Genomic DNA, 22437 nt, shown 5'->3' on the forward strand with positions numbered 1-22437 from the left:
ACTCATGACGCACACGCTTCGCTTGCATCATTTTATGAAACTCAGCATAATACTGCACAAACATTAATAGCCTAGACGAGATAGAGAAATGTGAATTCAGTATAGTCGGGGTATAAATGTAGCATTTTGCGATAATTTATCATGGATTTATTACAAAATGTTCGACATCAAATTCAAGCGAGTTCACAGAATCATTGGTATGTATTGTGTAGACAAAATTAATTGATTATCTGCTAATCTGATCACACGAGTTAATTTAATCACACTGACATGTTAAGACTTGCTTAAAATGAGCTGTACAACAAAATACAAATACGCTTTGTAGTTTTTAGTATTTAATTTCCGAGGAATCCATATGATCATATAATAGCTGGAAATTTGAATTGATTTTACATGATAGTAAAATACTGCTTATTTGAAATTATGTTAACCTACAGTAAGACACCGGCACCCTAACCAGTCATATCGTTTTCTACTATATAAAAATAGCATCATTTTTATGCGCAGCACTGGACAGCATGATATAACTTATTCCAACTCAACTAATGAACTACGTTTTATTCATTCCATCAAACGAATTAATTCGCCTCGCATGAAACCCCAATATTTTACACGGAAAAACAACACGGCCCTTGAGCGGAGTACTCTGCCGTCTCAGCCTGGAGAAAGGCCTACTGGCGCGTTTCCTTCACCTTAACATCACATTTCATCACATAATGTTTTAGGGGCAAGTGATACATCAGTATAATACTTTGAAAGTGTCCAAACGTCTATGGTGCTGAACGGACAGCGCCAGAAAACAGATTGACACTTGAATTGTAGGTTGAATTTTTCAAAGGGTTCATTGTTCATTCAGTCGTTCGATATAATGCTAAAGGGGATACATATAAATTATTGTTGTTGACTGCTGCTAGCCCAAAGCCAATGAAAAAGAGTTGAAATTGAAATTAGTTCCGTGACGCTTCTGCTGATAAGAATAAACTACGTTTCCCAGAAAGCTCAGTCAGCACAGGCGCAGATTACAGTAGATATCACTATGGCCGACGATAAGTGGACGGATTGTGTGAACAATCTGAAAGGAGTTATTTTAGATATGTGTGGCGTCTTATATGACAGTGGAGAAGGTGGAGGATTTCCGATTGAAGGTTCTGTGGAAGCTGTGAAAAGGTCCATTTATTCTGTTGCTTCTAAGCGATTTCCGGACAGTTTAAATAACGTGTACTGAGTGAGACGTACTATTTTGTTCCATTTGAATATGAATCCCAGTTTCACTCGAATAGAATATCAGATTTAACACGGAATCGGTTGTTTGTGTGATTAGGTGCACATTTAATGTGTTATCTACATGGGTCCACGCGGTAACGTCGCCATAAGGCATATTTTGCCTCGCGCATGCGTTCAGAGACCTGCCAAAACTAATACTAGCTAGGCCTAATTTTAGAGCGATACCTAAGGTAGGCCTACCATTAAGCAGTGCTTTTAAAATGTTATTTATTTATTTAGATGCTGTGCGTTAATGGAATTCATATTTGTATAAAAACAGTAAATCAACTCAGACCTATATTTTATTTTCATACAATATTATCAAATATCAAGCTGTTGGACATTGTATTTGGATAGTCACAACACTGCACAGTTCAGTGTTTCCCCTGGTCCAACACACCTTATTACATTTTAGGTCTGTGCTATCATTTAAAAAATTGCAAGAAAAAAACAAAACAAAAAAAACAAACAAAAAACAAGCAACAACACAAAGTTAATTATGCAGTGTTGTTATTTTGTCATGGTTTCTGCTTCTGAGCCCTGGTTCCTCTCAAGGTTTTATCCTCTAACTCTTAGGGAATTTTCCTCTTGAGTTTTCCGTTATCTTCACTTGAATTTGCTGTAAATCAGGTTTCTGTAAAGCTGCTTTGTAACAGCATCTGTTGTAAAAAGCACTACACAATTGGAATTGAATTAAAAATGATCTGAGTGGGAGTCAGGTGAACCACTAAACTGTGCTGTCAGTGGCTCTTCAAGTTTCACATTTCCTGAAGGCTTGTAGTGATTATATTGTAACAGTATTCATGAAAATAGTGTCTCTGTACTACCTTACTAACTCATCATCTTTGGTGCAGGCTAAAGGCTTCCGACCTGCAGGTTCGTTTTTGCACCAATGAGACGCAAGCAACCCGGGAGAAGTTTGTCGCGAAGCTCCGTCGTATGGGCTTCGAGATCGACATCACTGAAGTGTTCTCACCTGCCCCCGCAGTAGTGGCTGTCCTAAAGGAGCGCGGTCTCCGACCCCACCTGCTGGTGCACGATGGTATGACAAGCACATTGTCCAAACATTTATCCGGGGATCTATCACACTGATCACATTTACATTTGCATTTAGCAGACATTCTTATCCAGAGCGTCTAACAAAAGTGATTTGTCATTTACTCATAGAATACATCCAATATACCAATGATCTAGAATACTGTAGAAATACAAGGATCACTGATGATGCCTAGAAGTACAAAATGCACAGGGTCTATCTTAAACAATGATAAGTGTAATAAATAATAAGTGCTAGAGTTTGTTAAACAACATCAGTGTAATAAACAATACCCTGCAATAAGTACTAATTTAGTCAGTCAATACAGATCACTGACTTCTCTGAGATTTGCTCACATTAGTTTCACCAAACAAAAGTCATGTTAGACTCGTGTATTTAGAGGAACAAAAGGAAAGAGTGAAAGAAAAGTACTGAACTTCAGTTGTACTCTGTGGATGGTGTGTACAAGACTTGCTAGTATTAGGTTTAGATGTGTATGATTACATCTTACATAATGAATGCCACATTAAACTTTATTCTTTTATTAATAAATGTGCAATAGGTGTTCTTTACACCTTTCATAAGGTAATACAGTTAATGTTCCAATCACTTTTGTAAAAATTAAACACTTAGTAGCATCATTATTTATGGTTACAACATGCTAGGTATTCAGTGGATTGTTGAGAAGAAAGTGTGTGTGTGTGTTTTACATCATTGCAGATGTGGTACCAGAGTTTGACAGTGTGGACAAGAACAATCCAAACTGCGTGGTTATCGGGGATGCTGCAGACTATTTCTCCTATCAGAACATGAATGCTGCATTCCGTGTTCTGATTGGACTGAAGAAGCCAGTGCTCTTCTCAATGGGCAGAGGGTACGTCATTCACAGTCACAGTGTACTGCATTGCTGAATTTTGTCTAATGGCTAAATTCAGGCTCATGTATTTTATGGAAAGTGATTGGTTGGAGTTCTTGTTTTCTCTTTACCTTAGCTTTGGTGTTTTTATAGTCTGTTATTGGGACTGTAAGTGAAAAGTTCTTAGAATGAAAAATTAAATCATGGCATTACCCCTGTCACATGCTTATTATCTGTGTCATAACCTTAAGAGCCTCAGAAAATCCTAGAAAACTCCTGACTGATCTTTAAACCACAATTCTTTTCTAGTCGTTACTATAAGGAGACGGACGGGCTAAAGCTGGATGTTGGAGTGTATATGAAAGCTCTGGAGGTGACTATGATCATTGTGAATCTACTCCAGTATACACAGTAGTCTCCATCTACTGTGAAAGCCTTACTGGGTATATTTTATCATACTTCTGAGCTCAGGAGCATTGTGCAGGACTTCACTTTTGCATAATTTACACTATAGGTTTATACTGAGCAAAAGTGAGAGACTACATTATGAATTTTGGGTGTGTTTGTGTGTTACAGTACGCATGTGATTTAGAGGCAGAGGTTGTGGGGAAACCTGCCCCCATGTTCTTTGAAGGTGTTCTGACAGACATGGGCATCCAGCCTCATGAGGTAAGACAGACACACTCATACACGCAGCAGAGTTACAGAATGACCAAAACAGTGAAATACACTAATCTTAAATGTTTGCTGTGATAATGCACTTCCTACATGTACAGACACCATATATAACGTTACATTCCTCCTTATAGGTCTTATCCTCTCTCTCTTGTCCTTTCACCCTCTCACTGTCCCTCTCTCTGGCTCTCAGGTAATAATGATTGGTGATGATCTTATGAATGATGTTGGCGGTGCTCAGCAGTGCGGCATGAAGGGGCTTCAGGTCAGGACAGGAAAATACAGGTTTGTATTCATACTGAGAGGCTCACTTGCCGTATCCTATCTGCAGGCCTAAACAGCCACATATGACACCTTAGCTATTTGCTTATTCTAACATACCTGGTGAGCAGTGCAGTACTGGGGCTCCCAGAAACACTTGGGAGACTGCACCATTTGAACCACTAGAGGGCACCAAAGCCCAGCACTTGAACATGGTGTGAGAACCAGTACAGATATTTGCGATTAGAGCTCTCTTGGGTTCAGTTTAACTGCAGAACCATATGGCTACCCATTCAAGCAGAGAGAAAGGGGAAGGAGGGTGAGAGTGCATGTGGGAGAGGAAGAGCACCTGGTGAATGTGTCAGTCTGGTCTCTTTGTTATTTTTTTTTGTTTAATCCCTAAAGAGTAAGTGTGTGCATGCATATATGTACGACAGTGAGAGAATGTGTTGAATGTGCGAGCCTTGAACACTGTTCTGTAATCCAAAGGAACTAGGCCTGTGTAATGGAACACTATGACATACACAGATGTGGGTGTGTGTGTGTGTGTGTGTGTGTGTGTGTGTGTGTGTACGTGTGCTGCAGAGGTGTTTTTAGGTTTGATATGCTATATTTACCACTTTTATTTAAGGACTTTGTTAAGGGAATGTTCACAAAATTATAACTTCAGCTGTAGAATAGACAGACACACAGACACACATTCACAGTGCTTGAGTCAGTATCACATGCATCCTCTTATTCATTTACATATTCCCTGAATTATCTCCATTGTCAGCTCTTAGATTTTTTTTTTCATGGTCAACAACATTTGACCACGATAGACACTAACAAAATGTAACCTAAAAAATGGGGGGGGGGAGGGCCCAGACTGGTCTTTGTTCATCTGGGCTTTTTGGCGGGTTTAAGAGCCATCTGGAAATAAGCCTATTGTGTCATCCACCCCCTGACCAATCCCATCACTCCTGAAGTTTTCCACCAATCATATCCCTTCAGGGTCTTTTAGATGTAAAAAAAGTCTGTACAATTGACTTTGCAAAACCATCATATAGAAATATGTTTAAAATGTACATATTAGATTGTAATCTATTCAAAAGAGATGGTGGCTCACTTTATTATGTAATCTGGTTCACTTCTTGCCTGTCACTTGGATTTTACTTGAATGTTTATGCCCAGACAATGTTTAACTGCCTACTTTCACACTGTCTGCATATATCTAGGCATCAATGTGGTTTACAACACCCTTCAGTCAGTCAGCATTGGTAAAATCCCACATCTATTAGTGACTGGGATTATCTTTAATAAAATGTCAGTTCACACTAACAAGTGACCGAGTTGGAATTTCCTAATAAAATCAAGCAGTGCCAGAATCCAGCCAGAGCCTAGCTCCACAGGAAGTGCTGACATTCACCTTTCATAAGATGTCTATGTGTTCCATCAATTTCACACATGTCCAAACATTTGGAAAGCAGTTCACACACTTAATCTTGAGCGATAGAGATAAAAAAAGAGAGAGAGAGAGAGGCGGAGAGAGGGTGTGGACATCGTGCTAGGCCTGTATATATGGGGATATAAAGGCTCATAAATACTGGTGATTTATGGGGTGTGCCTGACAGACAGTGAGTAACATTTGGGGTCTGCACTGTGCATTTGATTCACTATCTTATGTTCGCCTTTCTTCATGGACACATTAATTTCCACACACACAAACATACACACACATACTGTACACACAAAATAATGCATGTGATGGTGAAATGACCAACACATGGATGCAAATATTTTGCATATATATCCACACTCGCATGTCTGACTTTCTGTCTCTTTCCTTCTCTCACACACACTGTGGTTGTTTGAAAGGTTCACTGGCGTCAGAACTGGCCCCATGTGTGCACTCTTGTGTGAGTGTGTATTGCTGGAGAGAATGGCTAGTCTGTGTAAATGCATCCATGTGTTTTACGAGGAACCACAAATGCTGCGTATCACGAGTGAACTGAGATTTTCTAACGTGAGCAAGCGCAGGGGAATGGACACCAAAGCCCTGCACTGCGTGATGTCATCGCCCTATGAGCAGCACCAGTGCCCTTTGGCTGTGAAACGAGGGAAGTAAAGTCCCTCGATGCTGGCATACACTCCTGATTTACTGCAGTATTTACAGGGTGAGGTTTTCAGAAATGTTTAAGCAGTCTGTCTAGTCGTTGACTTGTGCTAGATGATGTCTGTTTTACTTAATTTGAAAATCTTAACACTCTTTGTCTCCCGTTGTTTCTAATTTTTTTCTTTTACTTATTTGGCTTTTTTATGGTTCTGAGTGGGCTGTCAGCATTTGTGCTCATGAAGCTGCTTTTGTCATATAAACTGCAGATTCCATTCCTCTTCATGAAGCTATGCAAGAGTTTAAGACATTTGACCTGTAAATACCAGGATGTTAATACTAATTTAGTCTGATGCTGGAGTGTTCTAATTGGGGGGCTTTACAATGTATAAGGTGATAATGTGACACAGGCTGCCTGTTTTTTGCCCAGTACAAATTTAATGGAGCAAACATATTTTCTGTATGTTTCACTGAGTTTTAAAACAATAACAGTAGAAGAATGCTTCTAAAATAGGATGCAGAGCAAAATGAGCTCCCACAGGGCATAGAACAGGGAATAGTTCAAAATTTTCTAGTACAAGCGCAAGCTTAACCTTTGACCCTAAGTCACTAACAGTCCTTACTCCATTTGTACCTCTGTCAACACGAGTTGGTGTGGACATGGCTTGTACAGTTTCACTTACATACACCACACAGTCTGTCCCTGCTAATATAAATATGGAGGACATGGTGTTTGTGTGATGCTTTAAACCATTTGAGAGATTTAGAGCTGTGCTAGTTCAGTGAATCTGGCCATGACAAGAAGCAATGACTGCCTCCGTGGGATATTTGGATAAGAAACACAGCTGTTGCCACGGCAGCCAAATGCTGACCAGGCCTGGCTGTCCAAGAGACCCACTGGGGTTTTGCTTCAAAGAGCACAGAGGGCAAGAATAGAAACCCGGGCTTTTTTTTCTTTCAGTCAAGATTGTATGGTGAGCCAAGGTCAGACAAACTTTCTCACACACACACACACAAAAAAACAAAATCATCCTGAGACTGAAGATGTTATACTGAAAAATGTTCATACTGAAAATTGTACATTTTGGCCACCAAAATTAATAATTATGTAAAATGAATAAATCTTTCAGTTTGCATGTTTAAAATGGAACATTAAGGACTCTAGTCTGTAGATTAAAACACAAGATATTCAAAATCATAAATATTAATAAGACGGGTCATAAAATCTCATTACATAGTCAATGCCTTAGTCAGCATCTGCAATTTTAGCAAGTGTTGTCATTATAAGTGTATATCAAGACATCTGCCTCAACTAGACTAGCTGGTCAGACTACACTAGTCTTGTTTTTGTCTTTTCTTTCAAAGAAAAACAATAACTCTACAAAATATGACTGTCAAGGCAAGAAGAATTCAAACGATTAGGCAACTCCATTTTTTATGTTGTATAGCAGTACTGTCTTGTCGTGGTATTTTACCCATTAAGTCATTCCTTCCCATTTACACCTATGGGTGTGTGCACGCATGTGCGTGCACGTGTTTATGACCTGCATAATGTGTGCACTTAAACCCTGTTCTGATGGCTCTTTGAGATTATGCTTACTCTGAGAACAAAAGCAACTTGGGGCTAATCGCTAACTGCGAATCACTGTAATGCAACTACAGAATCTTGAAGGCTCTCTCCTGCAATGCAGAGATGAGGGAGATTTGCCTCCAAACGAGAATCCACTTTCCCATAGCGAGCTTTAACAAGCTCCCCCATTAAATCAGACATCCCTTGGGACTCTTAATGCTTAAGGGATTTCTAAAGTGAGCTAAACGAAGACAAGACTGCTTTAAGATAAATACTTGAATCTGGGCCCATGTTTAACCACCATTTCCTGGTCTGAGATCAGGTCCCCCTCTTTCCAAATAATTTAACCCATTAGGATGTGAACAGTGGAAAGTGATCCTACATTAGCTCTCTTGAAACCTTCATTAACTCGGGATCTTGATTTGTGATTGTTGCTGATAAGTGTTGATATGGTGTCTGGTGCTGAATGTTGATGTTGGCGCTGCTGAGTTTGGGTTAGGTCCTACCTGTGGTGTGTGGAGCTGAATGTTGATGTTGACATTGCTGATTTCGGATTAGGTCCTACCTGTTGTGCAGGGGGCAATGCCAGAGTTTTTTTTAAAAATGGCCTTCCATGTGGCTATGTTATACATTTGGAGTTTGTTTTCCTATGCAATGGCTGATTTATGCCATCCTTGCTACCTGACGCTCAGAGCGTTTTTTTCTTTTCTGGTTTTCAGTTCAGACATGGGAGAACGGGTTGTTTTAGTTATCAAATTAGCACTTTTAATGAGCGTCTGTTTGAAGCCTGTTGCACCACTGCAAATGAGGGATCCAGTATCCCCCCACTGGCCCAGTCCTCTTATCTTCAAGAGCGTGCCTCAGCACAGCAGTACACACACAGGATGCCACGCTTTGAAGCACTGTTGGGGAAAGTCCTCCTCACGCTCTGATCTTAGAACAGCCAGAAGGTCCCTCGCTTAACTGGAAAGGGCAGGGCTGCATTTGGAAATGGCTGACCTAGGATCCATGTAAGGTTCTCCTCAGAGCCTTTGAAGCCCTGAGAGAACAGCTTGGAAAGGCCTCTTTGGGAGGTGAACTTTGTTTACGTGTAATGATGGTAGTGGTGACTGCTTCATGAAAGAATCTAAGATAGTAACAGCATGCTACATGCTATTACCTTCTACAAACAATTTCTTCACTGACTGGAAAAAGGAAATGGTGGGTAGCCTCCTGGAGTGCTTGGTTGCTCTGTATTCTGTTGGGTCACACACTCCCATGACCACATGTCTTTTGTTTCAAAGAGACGGAGAGAGAAGTACACACATATTACAACAGAAGCTGTTCATCAGGTAACATCACAGTGGCATCCAAAGAAAGTGTCTGAAAAGAAACAATTGCGGCTTAGGAAATCTGAGAATTTGCTCTTTCAGTCCAAGCTGACATCTTACGACCATAAACTATGGTTCTAGATTAAAGTTGGACCCTGGTCATTTCCAGTCTTTTAGCGTTGTTTTAATGAAGCGGTCATGTTAAGACCTCAAGCCCTGATCCACCCAGCCTACATTTGCCCAGTGCTTACCCATTTGTAACCTCTATCTAGTCTTCAGTGACTAGCCTGGGAATGGTTTGTGGGCATGTTCCAAGGCCCTCTGTACGTACTAATCCTCTTCTCTCATTTTTTACCTTTTCTTGTACCTTTCTTCAACATACCTTATCCATCTCTACCAGCCCTCTGGACTCTCTTGCTATTCTGCCAAAGAAAACAAGAACTACCTGCAGCTCTGGCTCGAGGGCACCATAGCAGTACCAAGAACTACTGCTGATATGTTCTGCCCCAACAGCTGCCAGCTGAGAGAGAGAGGAAGAGAAAAATACATGAAGAAAGAATGGCCCTTGTAGTATCTTTAGTGTGTGAGAACAATCTGATATAACCACCAGTAACAGAACTGTTGATGGTTCCCTTTTCTCTGTTTCTCCAAGCTGAGGAAGATCACTTTGTCCTTTGTAATTTACACCAGCACGCAAAGTAAAATCCTTTCTTCCGAGCCACCACAACCTGCATTCTATCCCACTTTGTATGAAGAATTCCTTCTCGTGTACACCTGTAATTACTTTCCAGCACAGCTCAGCTGTGTGTATAATGGTGAGCTGCAGTGGGGTTTGAGCTGCTTCATAGAGAAGTAAAGCATATTCACAGTAAGCTGTACTTGCAGCTGAATGCTGTCTGATTACAGTCTCTCTCTGAATGTTAACACTCAACATTAGGCCTCAGTCTTGCCTTTGCATACGTCTCCCCCCTGACACTCAATAGCTTTCTGCTTTAGTCACACTAAGACTCCCAGTTATCATTTAATGGCTTGAAGCCTTGGACTGAATTTCATTTACATATACTTGTGTTTGGAAAATAGGTAGTGGCTTTACCGGTGTCCTCTGGCTCTAAGTGGGACACACAATCCTGAGAAGAGGCTGGGGACCTCCCATGACCTCCCCCGGGTCCTAGTCAGTATCACCACTGATAAATCCAAAATCCATGTGCACACCGACTTCCTCTCACATCGATGAATGTGAACCTGGTGCAGCAGGTGCATCATGCACATACACTCACACAAACATCCATGATAGGTGAACAAGATGGCTGCCTCTACATTGCTCAGCTCTGCTCTTTCTCTCTGTTAAGCAGGTCTGGCTAGGTGATAAAAGTCCCATGCTCCCCAGGCAGGGGCTGTGCAGACTAAACACTCCCTGGAGCTCTCTTGTCGAGGGAAAGACGAGCCTTGCCTGTCTTGTTTGCCCACTCTCTCAGACAGTTCAGCCTGAAGCTAGGTTCTAGGCCTCCACCCCCCACCCCCCTTGTCTATACCTGATCCTGACACACAGAGTAAGAAATGGTCATGTCAACAAAAAGAGGAAAGAAAAAGGACTGAAAGGTGATGGGACAGAAAGAGCACTGGGACATGTGTAAACAGTTTGAGGTATAACGTTTGCCTTCCTTTCCAGATGTAGCTATATAAGTACATTTTTATTGTGCAGTACCATATAAATGGTTTTGAGCTTGAGTTCCTCTTGAAGTCATTGTTCAAATGTAGAGAGCTCTGGACTTTGCAAATGTACTGTTACTGTAGGCAACATTCCATAGGAACACACCTGTGTTTGTTCAGCACTCTCTCTCTCTCTCACTCAGATATTCTTGCATGTATATAAAACCCTTTTTGTGTACACAACTATTAATTTGCAACATTAAATGCTGTGCCTCTAATCTCTCAGCATGCTGTAACGGGTCCTCTGGGGCATCTTATAGTTTGCCTGTTCATAAACCTTGAATCTTGGAGCAGCAAGCTTGATATGGGATCATATCTCCATTCTGTCTCTGCTAATCATGTTCATTATGCATAAAGCAAAACTGATCCTGATAGAGCACTGAGTACTGGCTAGTGCTTATCTTTTGGTGCCTTTTGGTATCTTTCAGCTTTTAATGTTAAATGCCAAACTGGCCCGGTAGTATTGCCGATTCAGATAAACTGAACATACTGGTCTGGAGCATAGTGGTCTGATCATACCAATCTGATCCGTCATTTTGAATTTCCCAGAAACAAACCCTCATTCATGAGGTGTTTCATGTATACAGGATACAGGCCTACAGGCTTCACTGAGAAAACCAAAATATCTGTTGAACCATCTTTCATCTGGGCCTCATGCAAATCATTGAACACCTGGGGCAGTGTGTGTGTAGCAGTGTGTGGGAGTTCTGCATTCTTACCTCAAGTTCCCCATTTCTTCTCCATGTGTTTAAAAAGAATTATGACAGGCATAGAGTATGACCCAGTCCTTCATGCTACAACATTCCATCCAGACACCAAATTTCTGTGCTTGTTTGTAGTCCTTTACATTTCTATGCTAATGTTACTAACAGGAAATTAGAGTTAGTAGGGACACAAGTTGACACAGCTGTACCTTCACTATGTCCTCTCTGAAACCTTAATGAAAGATAGGTAACTGTTTTTGCCATTGGACATCTGAAGTGTTTTGTGAGTGTTTGTGTATGTGTATCTGTCCTGGAACACTGGTAGAACTGGATGTGATGCTATGATAGAAGACTAGTAATGACATTGTGTTCTTAATGCTGCTTTTGCATTTACTTTACTCACATCGTGGTTTATGAGCTGTTTTTCAAGAATCAGTGGAGAGAGAATAGAGAGTTTATAAGACTATAATAGGAATAAATCCTACAAACTTTCATTCCTTTTCCTTGTGAGAAACTCATCAGAGCAACTTTTGTGATCAGTTGCTTAGGGAGATGGATGGTAGGACTGACCCTGGACCAGAATTAAGATGCATGATAATTACAGAGTATAGCCTTCAGATATTTTTCAATGATCCCTTCTGAGTTTTCTTGTCTTTAATCAGCAGTGGTATGTCAAGCCTGTCGCTTTCCAAAGTCACACATTAGATCTGTAATGCAGTGCAGCTTTTCAAGACCACTGTTGTTGAATATAAACAGTTAATACTGTTTGCATGATGCATGTTTTTGAAACATGCTAACAAAAACAAGGAAGCAGCTCTTGGTTTAAGAAAACATACCATTACCCACACAGTATGTCTGATGTTCAGAAGGGTTGGTGGAAGAAGCAATGTACTAGCGCTTTGGCTGCTGGTTTTGATGCAACATTTATCAACCACAACCACATCAGAGTCTACTGCTTGCACTTGTGGATTTCTGTAACACAAACTTTCTGTTTCTATAAGAAATGCAGAAATACTAATTGTTTAAATAACATTTAATAAGGCATGGGACATATAGGGGTATCATTTAATTTGTAGTGTCACAACAGAATACTCTACCTCAACTTCCAATTAGATTGCAACATTGACGGCAGGGAGGGAGCAAGAGGCGAGTAAAGGTTTGGAGAGTCTTTATTCTCCATAAAAAGCTCAACGCTTGCAAATGCAAATTAAAAGCTGATTAGGCAGCAGTAAATGCTCAATATGCAATTACAGCTACACAAGTCAAAATGGTGCTCGGAAGCAAGCACAGGATGACGGGCAGCACACGGCACCGACGACAGCTACCTGTGGACTTTAAATAGTGGGAATAGCAGAAGAGGGTAAATGCGGAACAGGTGCTTGTGATTATCAGTAACTGGGAGATTGGAAACAGATTGGGTGTGTGTGTGTGTGTGTGTGTGTGTGTGTGTGGGCGGGCGTGTCCTTCCTGCTGGGGGGTTGGCGCACAGTGACTGCTTGTTTGTGTGTTTTGTTTCACACATTTCTGTGTAAAACAACAAAACATCATAAAACAACAAGAACTGGATACATAAAGTCACACAAAGACATGTCAAGTCTAGTCCTTGGATTCATGAACAGGGGATACTCCACTGAAAATCCCAAAGCATGTTCCCAAAGTCGAATCCTGGAACACTATAGTACTGCGCAGTGTCTGAGTTGTCATCTGGTGTGTTAGAGCAGGGCACTGCTGAAAGTACCAGGACTAGCAGGTTTCTTTTTTGCAATGACTATCCAACACTTAAAAAGGGGGGGAAACCCATCTAATCTTGGTGAAGGACTTGGAGCATAAGCCTTGAGCTCTAGCCAATGTCTGGGCCCAGATTATGGTATTAAAACCCAACCTGAACAGGACAGTGACAACACCCACATTTCTCTCTTCTAGTCAAGGGGAACATAGATCATTTAATCAAGTGCGTGAACATTTAACAAATGAATACAGGGAACTCTAAAGAGCCAGTGTAACGAGTGGTAGCCTTTGAATAGTTAGTGGCTCACTTAAGTCAATCTGTGGTGGCAGCGTTAGCATGCAGTGACCTAGCACAGCCAGCCTGCACGTTCGTGCTGTCATCTTATCTTTTTACGAGATTAGTCAGCTCTTGGGTGTTTTCTCATTATGGTGTCAGCTCATGAGCATTTGGCAGCTGTGAAACCATCCAGCGCCACTTTATGGGAAGGAAACTCGTCTTCCCACAGTGGCTCTTGCCCGCAAGGCCGAAATTAGCGCAAGAGCTGTGACGGATATGTTGGAGTGCATGCAAACTGCGTACATTTTCATTGCCTTCGTCACACATCCTGGCCTAACTCAGAAGCAATCAAACATTTTTCAGCTAATTTAAGACCACAGGTGAACACTGCTAGTTCTGGGGGATTAATGCATTGTCCAGTTCTAAAACATGTGATTCAGGTCATCAGGTAATAATTAAACCCTTGACATATGTTAGAGCAGAGCCATACAGGACTGTGTTCTAGATTATGCTTAATAGTTCTCAAACTCTGGTTCAGTTTTTTTAAAAACAGTTTGAACTGAAATCAAAGTTGTCTGGAGTTGATCGATTTTGTACATTTGGGAACCTGAGCCACTCTGAGAAGTGTGTACGAAAAGGAACTGAACCCTGGCCCAAATGCAAATTGTGATTCATAGAACTGCAGTAGCTTGAATATGATTAAGATTTTGCCAACTGAAAACAAGTACTCCTTATCCATGTTATGCTAAGATGCTAAAGGACTTTAAGAGAAAGTCATTGGGTATTCAGTAAAGTAGAAGAACAGGATCCCCTAATTAGGGGGGACTTTTATCTGACATACCTAGTACCACAAAAATGAAAATATCTTGCTATTTTATACTTTATGTAATGAAGGATGTGTTGTAGGAATCACCAAGGAGCTTTTAGACAAAGTGACTGTGTGTGTGTGTGTGTGTGTGTGTGTGTGTGTGTGTGTGTGTGTGTGTGTGTGTGTGTGTGTGTGTGTGTGTGTGTGTGTGTAAAAGAGAAGGAGGAACATAAACTGAGGGCATCTGAGGTGTGTGTGTGTTGATTCGTGTATGTCACAATTGCAATTAAAGTTCTATGGATGTGGGTGAGGTGATACTGAAACAAAACACCACTTTAGTTTGTTGTTCTTTCTCCATTCCAACCCAGACCAGTGCGTCATCAGCACCAAAAATACACTCATTGTGTGTCAGGGCCGCCTGTTTGTTTGCAAGTCAACAAATGGACGGATGTGGAGGAAAAGGAGTGAACGAGAGGGAGGAAGAGCGATAGAGAAAAAGAGAGAGCGAGAGAGAGAGCGAGAGAGTGTGAGCGAGGTGCACTAAGGTCATCTATGCTTTAGAAATGCTCAAACAAAATAGTGTCTGACAGCAAGGGTTCCAGTATCACTCTGGGGAGCGTGTGGCTGGTGCTGAGCTTTTGCTCAGAGCAACGGGCTCTTCCTTTTACACGCTCCTCCTTTTTCTTTTCCAAGCTTATGTTCATCCACACACAACAGCAACGGTAACAGCAACTTGCCGCAAAAGAAAGCCATAGCAATGCTCTATATTAATGCCTATAGTTTATTTAAGTAGATGTCATCCCTGAAAGAGATACTCTTTGCTTTCAGTAAGCAGCGTTCTAGAATGCTGGTTCGGCTGCGCGAGATTTCTGGTCTACATAGATTCTAAAAGCTAAACTTCATTAGTTATTGGAGCATTAAGTCGCTCAATGGTGGTCTTGCAGCGATTTACCATGGCTAAGGAGTGCTGTTTAACACGGATCAAAGATAAAATGACTGTGATGCACAACCTTGAGTGGTTTACTGCTTTTATAAAATGGTGACAAAATACACCAATGTTCAATAAATAATTTAATTTATGATGAATAGAAATGTAAGCAAACAGTTCTTCCACAAATCAGTGTACAGTAGGCTGTGGTTGCCAAGAAGTGAGGGTTTTAATGGTTTTTGATACCTTGGTACATTAATACATAATTTATAATGAATAAAAATGTAAATAAACAGTTCCTCCACAAAACAATGTCATTTATTAACAGTAAGCTACAGTTGCCAAGAAACATGAGGATTTTAATTGTTTTTAATACCTTGGCACATTAATACAGAGCTCAATTGTAGTTATGTATTTTACAATGACTTGAAATGAGTCAGCCAATCTGTTTTCTGAACTGGAAGTCTCCATTTTATATTCTGTAATTAACTACTATAGACCTGTGTTCTATGTTTGCCATGCCCTCTCTCTTTCATCTTTTCTGTAGCTTGGTGCTAAAGGCCCATAAGTAGTTACTAGCACCATTAGGCAACACAGTGAACATATTATGACAAAATAAAAAAAATTTAAAAACCCTCCAAACATCTGCTTGAAATGTCGAAATGTTATTTGATCTATGGGAGATGAGGCTCAGTCCTTTCGTCATATTTTCTTTTTGATAGGCCAAATTTCCCTCAAAAGCAGTGAAGCAACTCTCATCTCCCTGCTTTCTGCTCTTTCTGTTCCTAGGGTGTTATTTTTGGATTACTATTGATTACTTTTCCCTTCTTGTTCCTGCTTAAGAGTGAAGCTTAATGGAGGGGGGGGGGGGGGGGGGGGGGTGATATCAGGGTTTCTGTACTACTGCCTGAGTAAGTGGAAGTGCATAATGGGGGTCTAATTGGCACTGCTTGCTGCTCAATACAAGGATTATTATAATGTGATATGTTTGATGATGTCTGTTTGTTGAATTTGGCTGGGGGTTTTTTGTTTGTTTTTTTCTTGGCTAGGCTTCATACATTGTTGTAATAGGTTTGAGAGGCAGAGTGATTACCATTTCAAAGATTATTGTGTGTGGTCATCGTGCGTGCGTTTGTTCGTGTGAGGGTCGATGGGAGATGACTCTGCCGAAGTATAGACATGTCAGTGCACTAATGTTCATCCACAGCAATTAATGGATTTCTCGAGCACTGCAGGGACACCATTGCAGAGTTTTAACTCTGATGAGCTATTTCCTCATCGAACTGCACACACCCCTCACACAGGTCAGATTTTCCTCAGACTCCAAACAATCCAACACATACATCTACTCTGCCATATAACCTTATTCATGTGTTACAAAATAAATATCACCTTAAATTTGTTGCTACACCTACATGGTTTTTAGGGACACTGGTTAACAAAACTCCATCTGTAACATCTAAAACATTTTAATTAGCTGAATAAAGATAAGAGCAGGTTTGGATTTGACTGGGACCCACAAGCAAATGTTTTGTCTAGCTTTACTAACTAGCTCAAGCAAACAGGTAGAATGAATTTGAGACATCAACTGGTTTATGCAGGTGTTTACTTCATGAACTTTGCACTTATATTCATGGCATTTAGCTGACACTTTTATCTAAAGCAACTGAGGGTTAAGGGCCTTGCTCAGGGGCCCAACAGTGGCAACTTGGCAGTGGTGGTGTTTACACCAGCAACCTTCTGATTGCAAGGCAAGTTCCTTAACCACTGAGCTACCACTCCCTTGAAATTTATATACATCTGATTGTTTATGCTTCTCTATTCCATGCAAAAGGTGGACCTGAGGGTGTCCGCGGGGGGCAGCATGCTGCTTGGCCCTTTGCCTCAGTGCTGTTGGGCATCTCATCTCTTTTCAGTGGCTTCTGCTAAGCATTTTGTCAGAATGAGATGAGAGTGAGATGTGTCCACAGGAAGCAGATTTCAGATCAGCAGTTAGGAGCTGTTTCTCCTCCAGCCGTATCATTACACTGGCTGCTCCACCTCTCCCAAGGGTGTAGTGAGATCCACCACTTCTATAAATACTATACTGTATCTTTACAGAGAGGATGATGATGGAAACAGCAACACAGAATCACTCTGCCCCCACCTTATCTTTCTCCCTTTCTTTCCCTCCCTATTCCTGATTGTCTCTCTCATTCCTCTCTCATGTGTCTATAACCCTTTTTTCCAGAAGTGCCCCTGACCATCTCTCACTGGGCCTGCACAATATCACGACTCTTATTCTGAATTCTGAGTTCTGAATGATATCATATTCTCACCCTCAAGGCTGAGATCACCCTTGGTGACCTAGTAGCAATAACACACACACACACACACACAGTGGGTGTGCATGTGAGGGTGTGGGTGTAAGGGAGAGAATAACAGCAACTTTTTGAGCCTTTGCTCCTTCTTGCTGAGAAGGAAGAGGCGTATTACACACTCTCATGTTCCTATGATACCATGATAATGAGACCAATCATAAATGCATTATAGAGAGAAAGAGACAGAAGGACAGGGAGGCAGGGAGGGAGAGAGAGAAGCTGAAGCCATTATAGTGATGAAATCAGATGCAGAACCCATCTTACCTGTTTGGAATTGCTAGTTTATGACTAGGGCCTGGTCAGTTGGGTACATGGATAAAAGACCATGATGAAAAGGATAGTCATGAGCAGAGGCCATTTACACATATAATGCTTGAACTGCTGTGATTCTGCAACAAACTAGAAAAGATGACCAATGTAATATTGTAAAATAAATTAATTTAGAGTTGGACTTTGTTAAGTTTGATTAGACTAAAAGCCTTGTCTTGTCATTAGTGTGAGGGCTTTAGGACCCTGGGGCACAGAGTGCAGTCAGAGAGCCCTTTGACCCCACTGCTGCCTGCACACAACACCCCTATAGACATGTTTAATAGGTCAAAAGGTCAGGATGGGGCATGGATCTGTACCTCTGGCCTTCATCAGCCAGTAGGAGATTTCCAGACCTTGGAAACCGCCAGACAGTACAGTTTTTTTGTAAAACAATAACCTGGGTAATGCGGTGGTCTTCCAGGTCTGAGCTCCACACTCTCCTGTCTAGTGCTTTCCCAACCTGCCATTATTACATACACTGCTGTCTGGGAACAGTGTGTATTTCAGTGGGCTATCTTTGATATTCAGCTTTCTTGCAAATAGGCCAACCAACCACGTTTCTGTAGGCAAGGCTGGTTAGAATCTGCAATTTACACCAGAGCACTAAAATCAACACAGGTGACCAGAAGCAAAGACACCAGGCCATGAGGGTATAGTAGTGTTGTACAAAATGAACTCTCTCCTTCCTCTTTATGTGCCCATCTCTTCATCTCTCCCTCATTCCTTCTTTTTCTGTGTATCTCCCCCTTCTCATTCCTGTACAAAGCCTCTTTGTTCTGCTGGTCATGGACATTACAGTCACTCAGCCTCAAAAGCAGAGAACGTGTGTGTTTCTCTGTGTGTGTGCTGGCCTATCTACCTTCCCCAGTATTGATATTTCAGCGACCTGCAACATACACACGTGCGCACACACACACATGCAAGTGACATTACTTCACTAGTAACAGTAGATGCATTGTGTTGAATTTTGCATGGTCACATTGACTTGGTTACCCCTCTATTATTCATGTGCAGTAGAGAAGACAGACTAAGAGAACACACACACTTAAACACACAGGCACAATCAGGTACATGTGCAAGATTTTGGAGCTAAAGGTGAGCAGACAAATTTAAAGATGAGAGATGGAGAAAGATTGATTTAGTAGCCTCACCAACAGTCACTAAGTGTTGTGGATATTAAATTGAAGCCATGTGTGTTTGCATGTATGTATGTATGTATGTATGTGTGTATATGTGTCTTTAGCCAGATTACAAGGACAGCAAGTCTGTGACTTGTAATAGAGTTAAAGAGCCAAAATACCATGTCTATTAGGAGAGGGTTCATATGACCCCACACACACACACACACACACATACACACACTTGATTTCTCTCTCTCTCTTTATTGTGTGGCACAGGCTGGCACAGGGCATGACTGATGTCCCTGTAAAAAAACAGAACAAAGAAAGGGCATGTGGAGGACACCCCCATACACACAGTCACACACACACATACACACACACAAACGTACACAGCTCCAGTCTCATCTCTTATACCCCACAAAGACACACAGAGCCTTATAGCTACTCTTTTATCTCTCTTACACACACACACACAGTGGGGATCTTTGGGGTCTTTGTGCCTGAGACCTTCTCTTGGGTTCATTAGCATGTGTCGCTGTGCATATCTTCTCATCTGATTGGAAAGGAAGAGGTTTGTGTGTGCCCTAAATGGAAATGGTGCCAATCTCATCCCGCCTACTCTGCCAACTGATTACACACTGCTATTAACATGCATCAGAAAGTGACAATGATACACCCCTGACAGAGTTTACATGAACACACATGTACTCATACACATACACACATGCACTTGCACGCACGCACACACACACAAACACACACACACACACACACACCCCGTCATGATTCCACAGTGTGCGCAAGACAACTCAAAGGAAATAGTCGATCACCAAGTGACTTCACATCCTCTCCCTCCTTCTTTGTGCTGGGCCTGGAGATGTATTATGTTTGTGTTTATGTTTTTGTGAATTTGTGAGGATGTCTGAGAGAATGAATAGTGTGTGTGTGTGTGTGTGTGTGTGTGTGTGTGTGTGTGTGTGAGAGAGAGAGAGGGCGAGAGAGCCAATGTTAGAAATCAGACTCGCTATTCAAAGTTGTTCAGTAGAAGCAGACACCTTGATGTCAACAGCCTAAACAATAGAAGGAAAACAAATAGCTTTACATGACTTTCTGCAGCTCCTTCACTTAGCTCCTTCACATCCACACACACACACACACACACACACACACACACACACACACACACACACGCACACACACACACACACACACACGTAGAAGGAATGTCTTTGTTATCTAAGCCTGTTGCCTGCACACAAATGCACCCAGTAGGATGGCTTTGTGTGCAACTTGAGGAGCAAACACAAACCCACACACTCTCCATGCATCACACACGATTAAACACACTCATTTAGTGCACAAACATGTTTGCTCTTTTGAGGATATGAATAGTGATACACACCCTCTCTCTCTTCCTCCTTCTCTGTCTCTCACTGCCTTCATATTCTTAAATCTGTCTTTGTGAAACAGAGCTGCACAATAGATAAGAAAATTAATGCATGCTTCATTAAAATCATGCTTGCCGTGACTGTGTTATGTGTTGCAGCATAGAAAAACACAGTGGTTCCATTAGGACACATCAGTCATGCGGTGATGAACCCTGGAGGTGAGGGTTCAGGATTGTCCTTGCTGGTTTTTTATGTGGGGGTAAAAGACTGGCCTGCAGAGTTCTGACTGAAATGAATTGCATTTATTGGGTGATGTGAACAGTATGATTCATCAAAACTCTAATTGGTCAGGGTTCTCATAAAACATTTTATTTATTCTTTCATATAGCTGCATACTGCAGCTTTCAGTGTTCAGTTATATGAGTATTGTAAAGTCCAGTATTGCAATAACAATTAACCAATGATATACTGGGCAGCCCTATTGGGAAGTGCCTCCTGTTTTGTTTTTTCTGTATAATGTGCTGTGGCTACTTTGCTGTGTAAGATCCTTCCTCTGTATAATCAGAATCAAACAAGATCCCTCCTTAATCAGACTTGCTAATGGCTCTGATAGCATCACAGCCCTCCACCCTCATGTTTACCGATGGCTGTGTGTGTTTGGACTATGCAGATTATGGATGCATGCTCAGTTTCCTGTGTTCCATTTAAACATACACAAACACACTCTGTGAACTGATCTCTGGTGGTTTACTACTTGGCTGAAGATCAGTGGTAGTTTTAAGAACAAACACTGCATTTTGTATAAGCCATAATTTTTTAAGCTCTTATACATTTCCTGTTTGTATTAGGTATGCATTGAACCAACTTTAAACATACAGCCTTGTCTTACAGTGAAGATCAATTTTCAGTAGAAAATTGATCCTTCCATCTAGTTCAAGCCACGTGATAGAAATTGAGGGCTTAGGTAATTAATGGCATAAGTATGTGAAAACACCACTTACTCTCACTAGAATCACTTTCCTTGTGTTTGTGTTTGTGTTTGTGTGTGTGTGTGTGTGTGTGTGTGTGTGTGTGTGTGTGTGTGTGTGTGTGTGTAGGCCAAGTGACGAGAGACACCCTACAGTGACTGCTGACGGATATGTGGACAACCTCGCCGGTGCTGTAGATGCTATACTGAAGCATTGCGGCCAATAGTGTTACTCTAGTGACTGGAACTGCTGAGAGAACCTCAACTGCACACTAACCATAGCTCAGCCTATGGCACTGGTCAAAAAACCCTGTTCCTGGAACTGCAGAGTTCAATTCTTGCCCATATCCAACACCCACACCAGGCCAGTAAGGGCTTTGATGTGGAACTGATTAGCACAGTCAGATGTGTTAGAGGAAGGGTGGAGCTGAACTTTGTAGGAAGGCAATAAACAGGCTTGGTGGCCACTGGTCTAAGTAGAAACCACTACAGCACTTGATGTCCCAAGGACCCCCGTGGATAGCACATTTCTGTTCTCTGATCTAACACACCTCCTCTGCTTGGTAAGCGATTACTGAGCCCTTCGTGAGCTGAGTCAGCTGTTCTGGAGCAGGGACAAAAATGTACAGACTGCGGGATAAGCAGAGACTGAAAAAACTCACTGCATAACACTAATTTTAAGACATCAAGGGATATTTTGAAAGACACTAGATTTTATGCATGTTTTTTAATGTATTAGATTAAAGAAAACTGAACCTGTGAAATCATTTTGTCATTTATAGGCCACATCTGATATAAAACAGGGCAGTTTTAATGCGTCATCTCCAACAGGGAGTGGAGCAGAGCAGTAAACCAGCCACACTGTCCCTTCTGCTGGAGATGATTTTACCAGCCGACGCTGGCATGAGAAGAATGCACTTTAAACAGGCTATACAATGTCAACATTTGCTTCTCTTCATTCAGTGCAGGCTGGCAGTGTGTGAAAGGCAGATCAGACACAAGAGTGAAGTCTGTGGAAAAAAAAACAAAAACAACAAACAGTCAAGGCCTTTAGACCTGTATGTTGGTGTTGGT

At 41.5% G+C, this 22437-nt stretch overlaps 1 protein-coding gene across 3 annotated transcripts; it reads left to right on the forward strand.

Moving 5' to 3' along the window:
- Window positions 1-61: 61 nt before the first annotated feature.
- On the forward strand, window positions 62-22127 carry LOC145656494 (phospholysine phosphohistidine inorganic pyrophosphate phosphatase-like). 3 transcript variants are annotated; one of them, XM_081709658.1, is made up of 8 exons: window positions 62-197; window positions 2118-2305; window positions 3020-3173; window positions 3465-3528; window positions 3732-3824; window positions 4024-4115; window positions 20555-20614; window positions 21494-22127. In XM_081709658.1, the coding sequence occupies exons 1-8, from the start codon at window positions 142-144 to the stop codon at window positions 21588-21590; spliced, it is 804 nt and encodes a 267-aa protein (XP_081565784.1). In that variant the 5' UTR covers window positions 62-141; the 3' UTR covers window positions 21591-22127. The 3 variants fall into 3 exon arrangements, with proteins under 3 accessions (XP_081565784.1, XP_081565782.1, XP_081565783.1); XM_081709656.1 differs by lacking the exon at window positions 62-197 and adding an exon at window positions 1020-1167; XM_081709657.1 differs by lacking the exons at window positions 62-197; window positions 20555-20614 and adding an exon at window positions 1020-1167.
- The last annotated feature ends 310 nt before the right edge of the window (window positions 22128-22437 follow it).

This window comes from Electrophorus electricus, unplaced genomic scaffold (assembly GCF_041902795.1).
Source record: "Electrophorus electricus isolate QZ-2024a unplaced genomic scaffold, ASM4190279v1 Scaffold70, whole genome shotgun sequence".
Lineage (NCBI taxonomy): Eukaryota > Metazoa > Chordata > Actinopteri > Gymnotiformes > Gymnotidae > Electrophorus > Electrophorus electricus.

Bases quoted from the DNA above. Each gene is read 5' to 3' on its own strand.
- LOC145656494 (XM_081709656.1), top strand. From the start codon at position 1,037: ATGGCCGACGATAAGTGGACGGATTGTGTGAACAATCTGAAAGGAGTT. The intron at 3,529-3,731 runs GTGACTATGATC...TGTGTGTTACAG, and splicing joins TGTATATGAAAGCTCTGGAG to TACGCATGTGATTTAGAGGC. The intron at 3,825-4,023 runs GTAAGACAGACA...TCTGGCTCTCAG, and splicing joins TGGGCATCCAGCCTCATGAG to GTAATAATGATTGGTGATGA.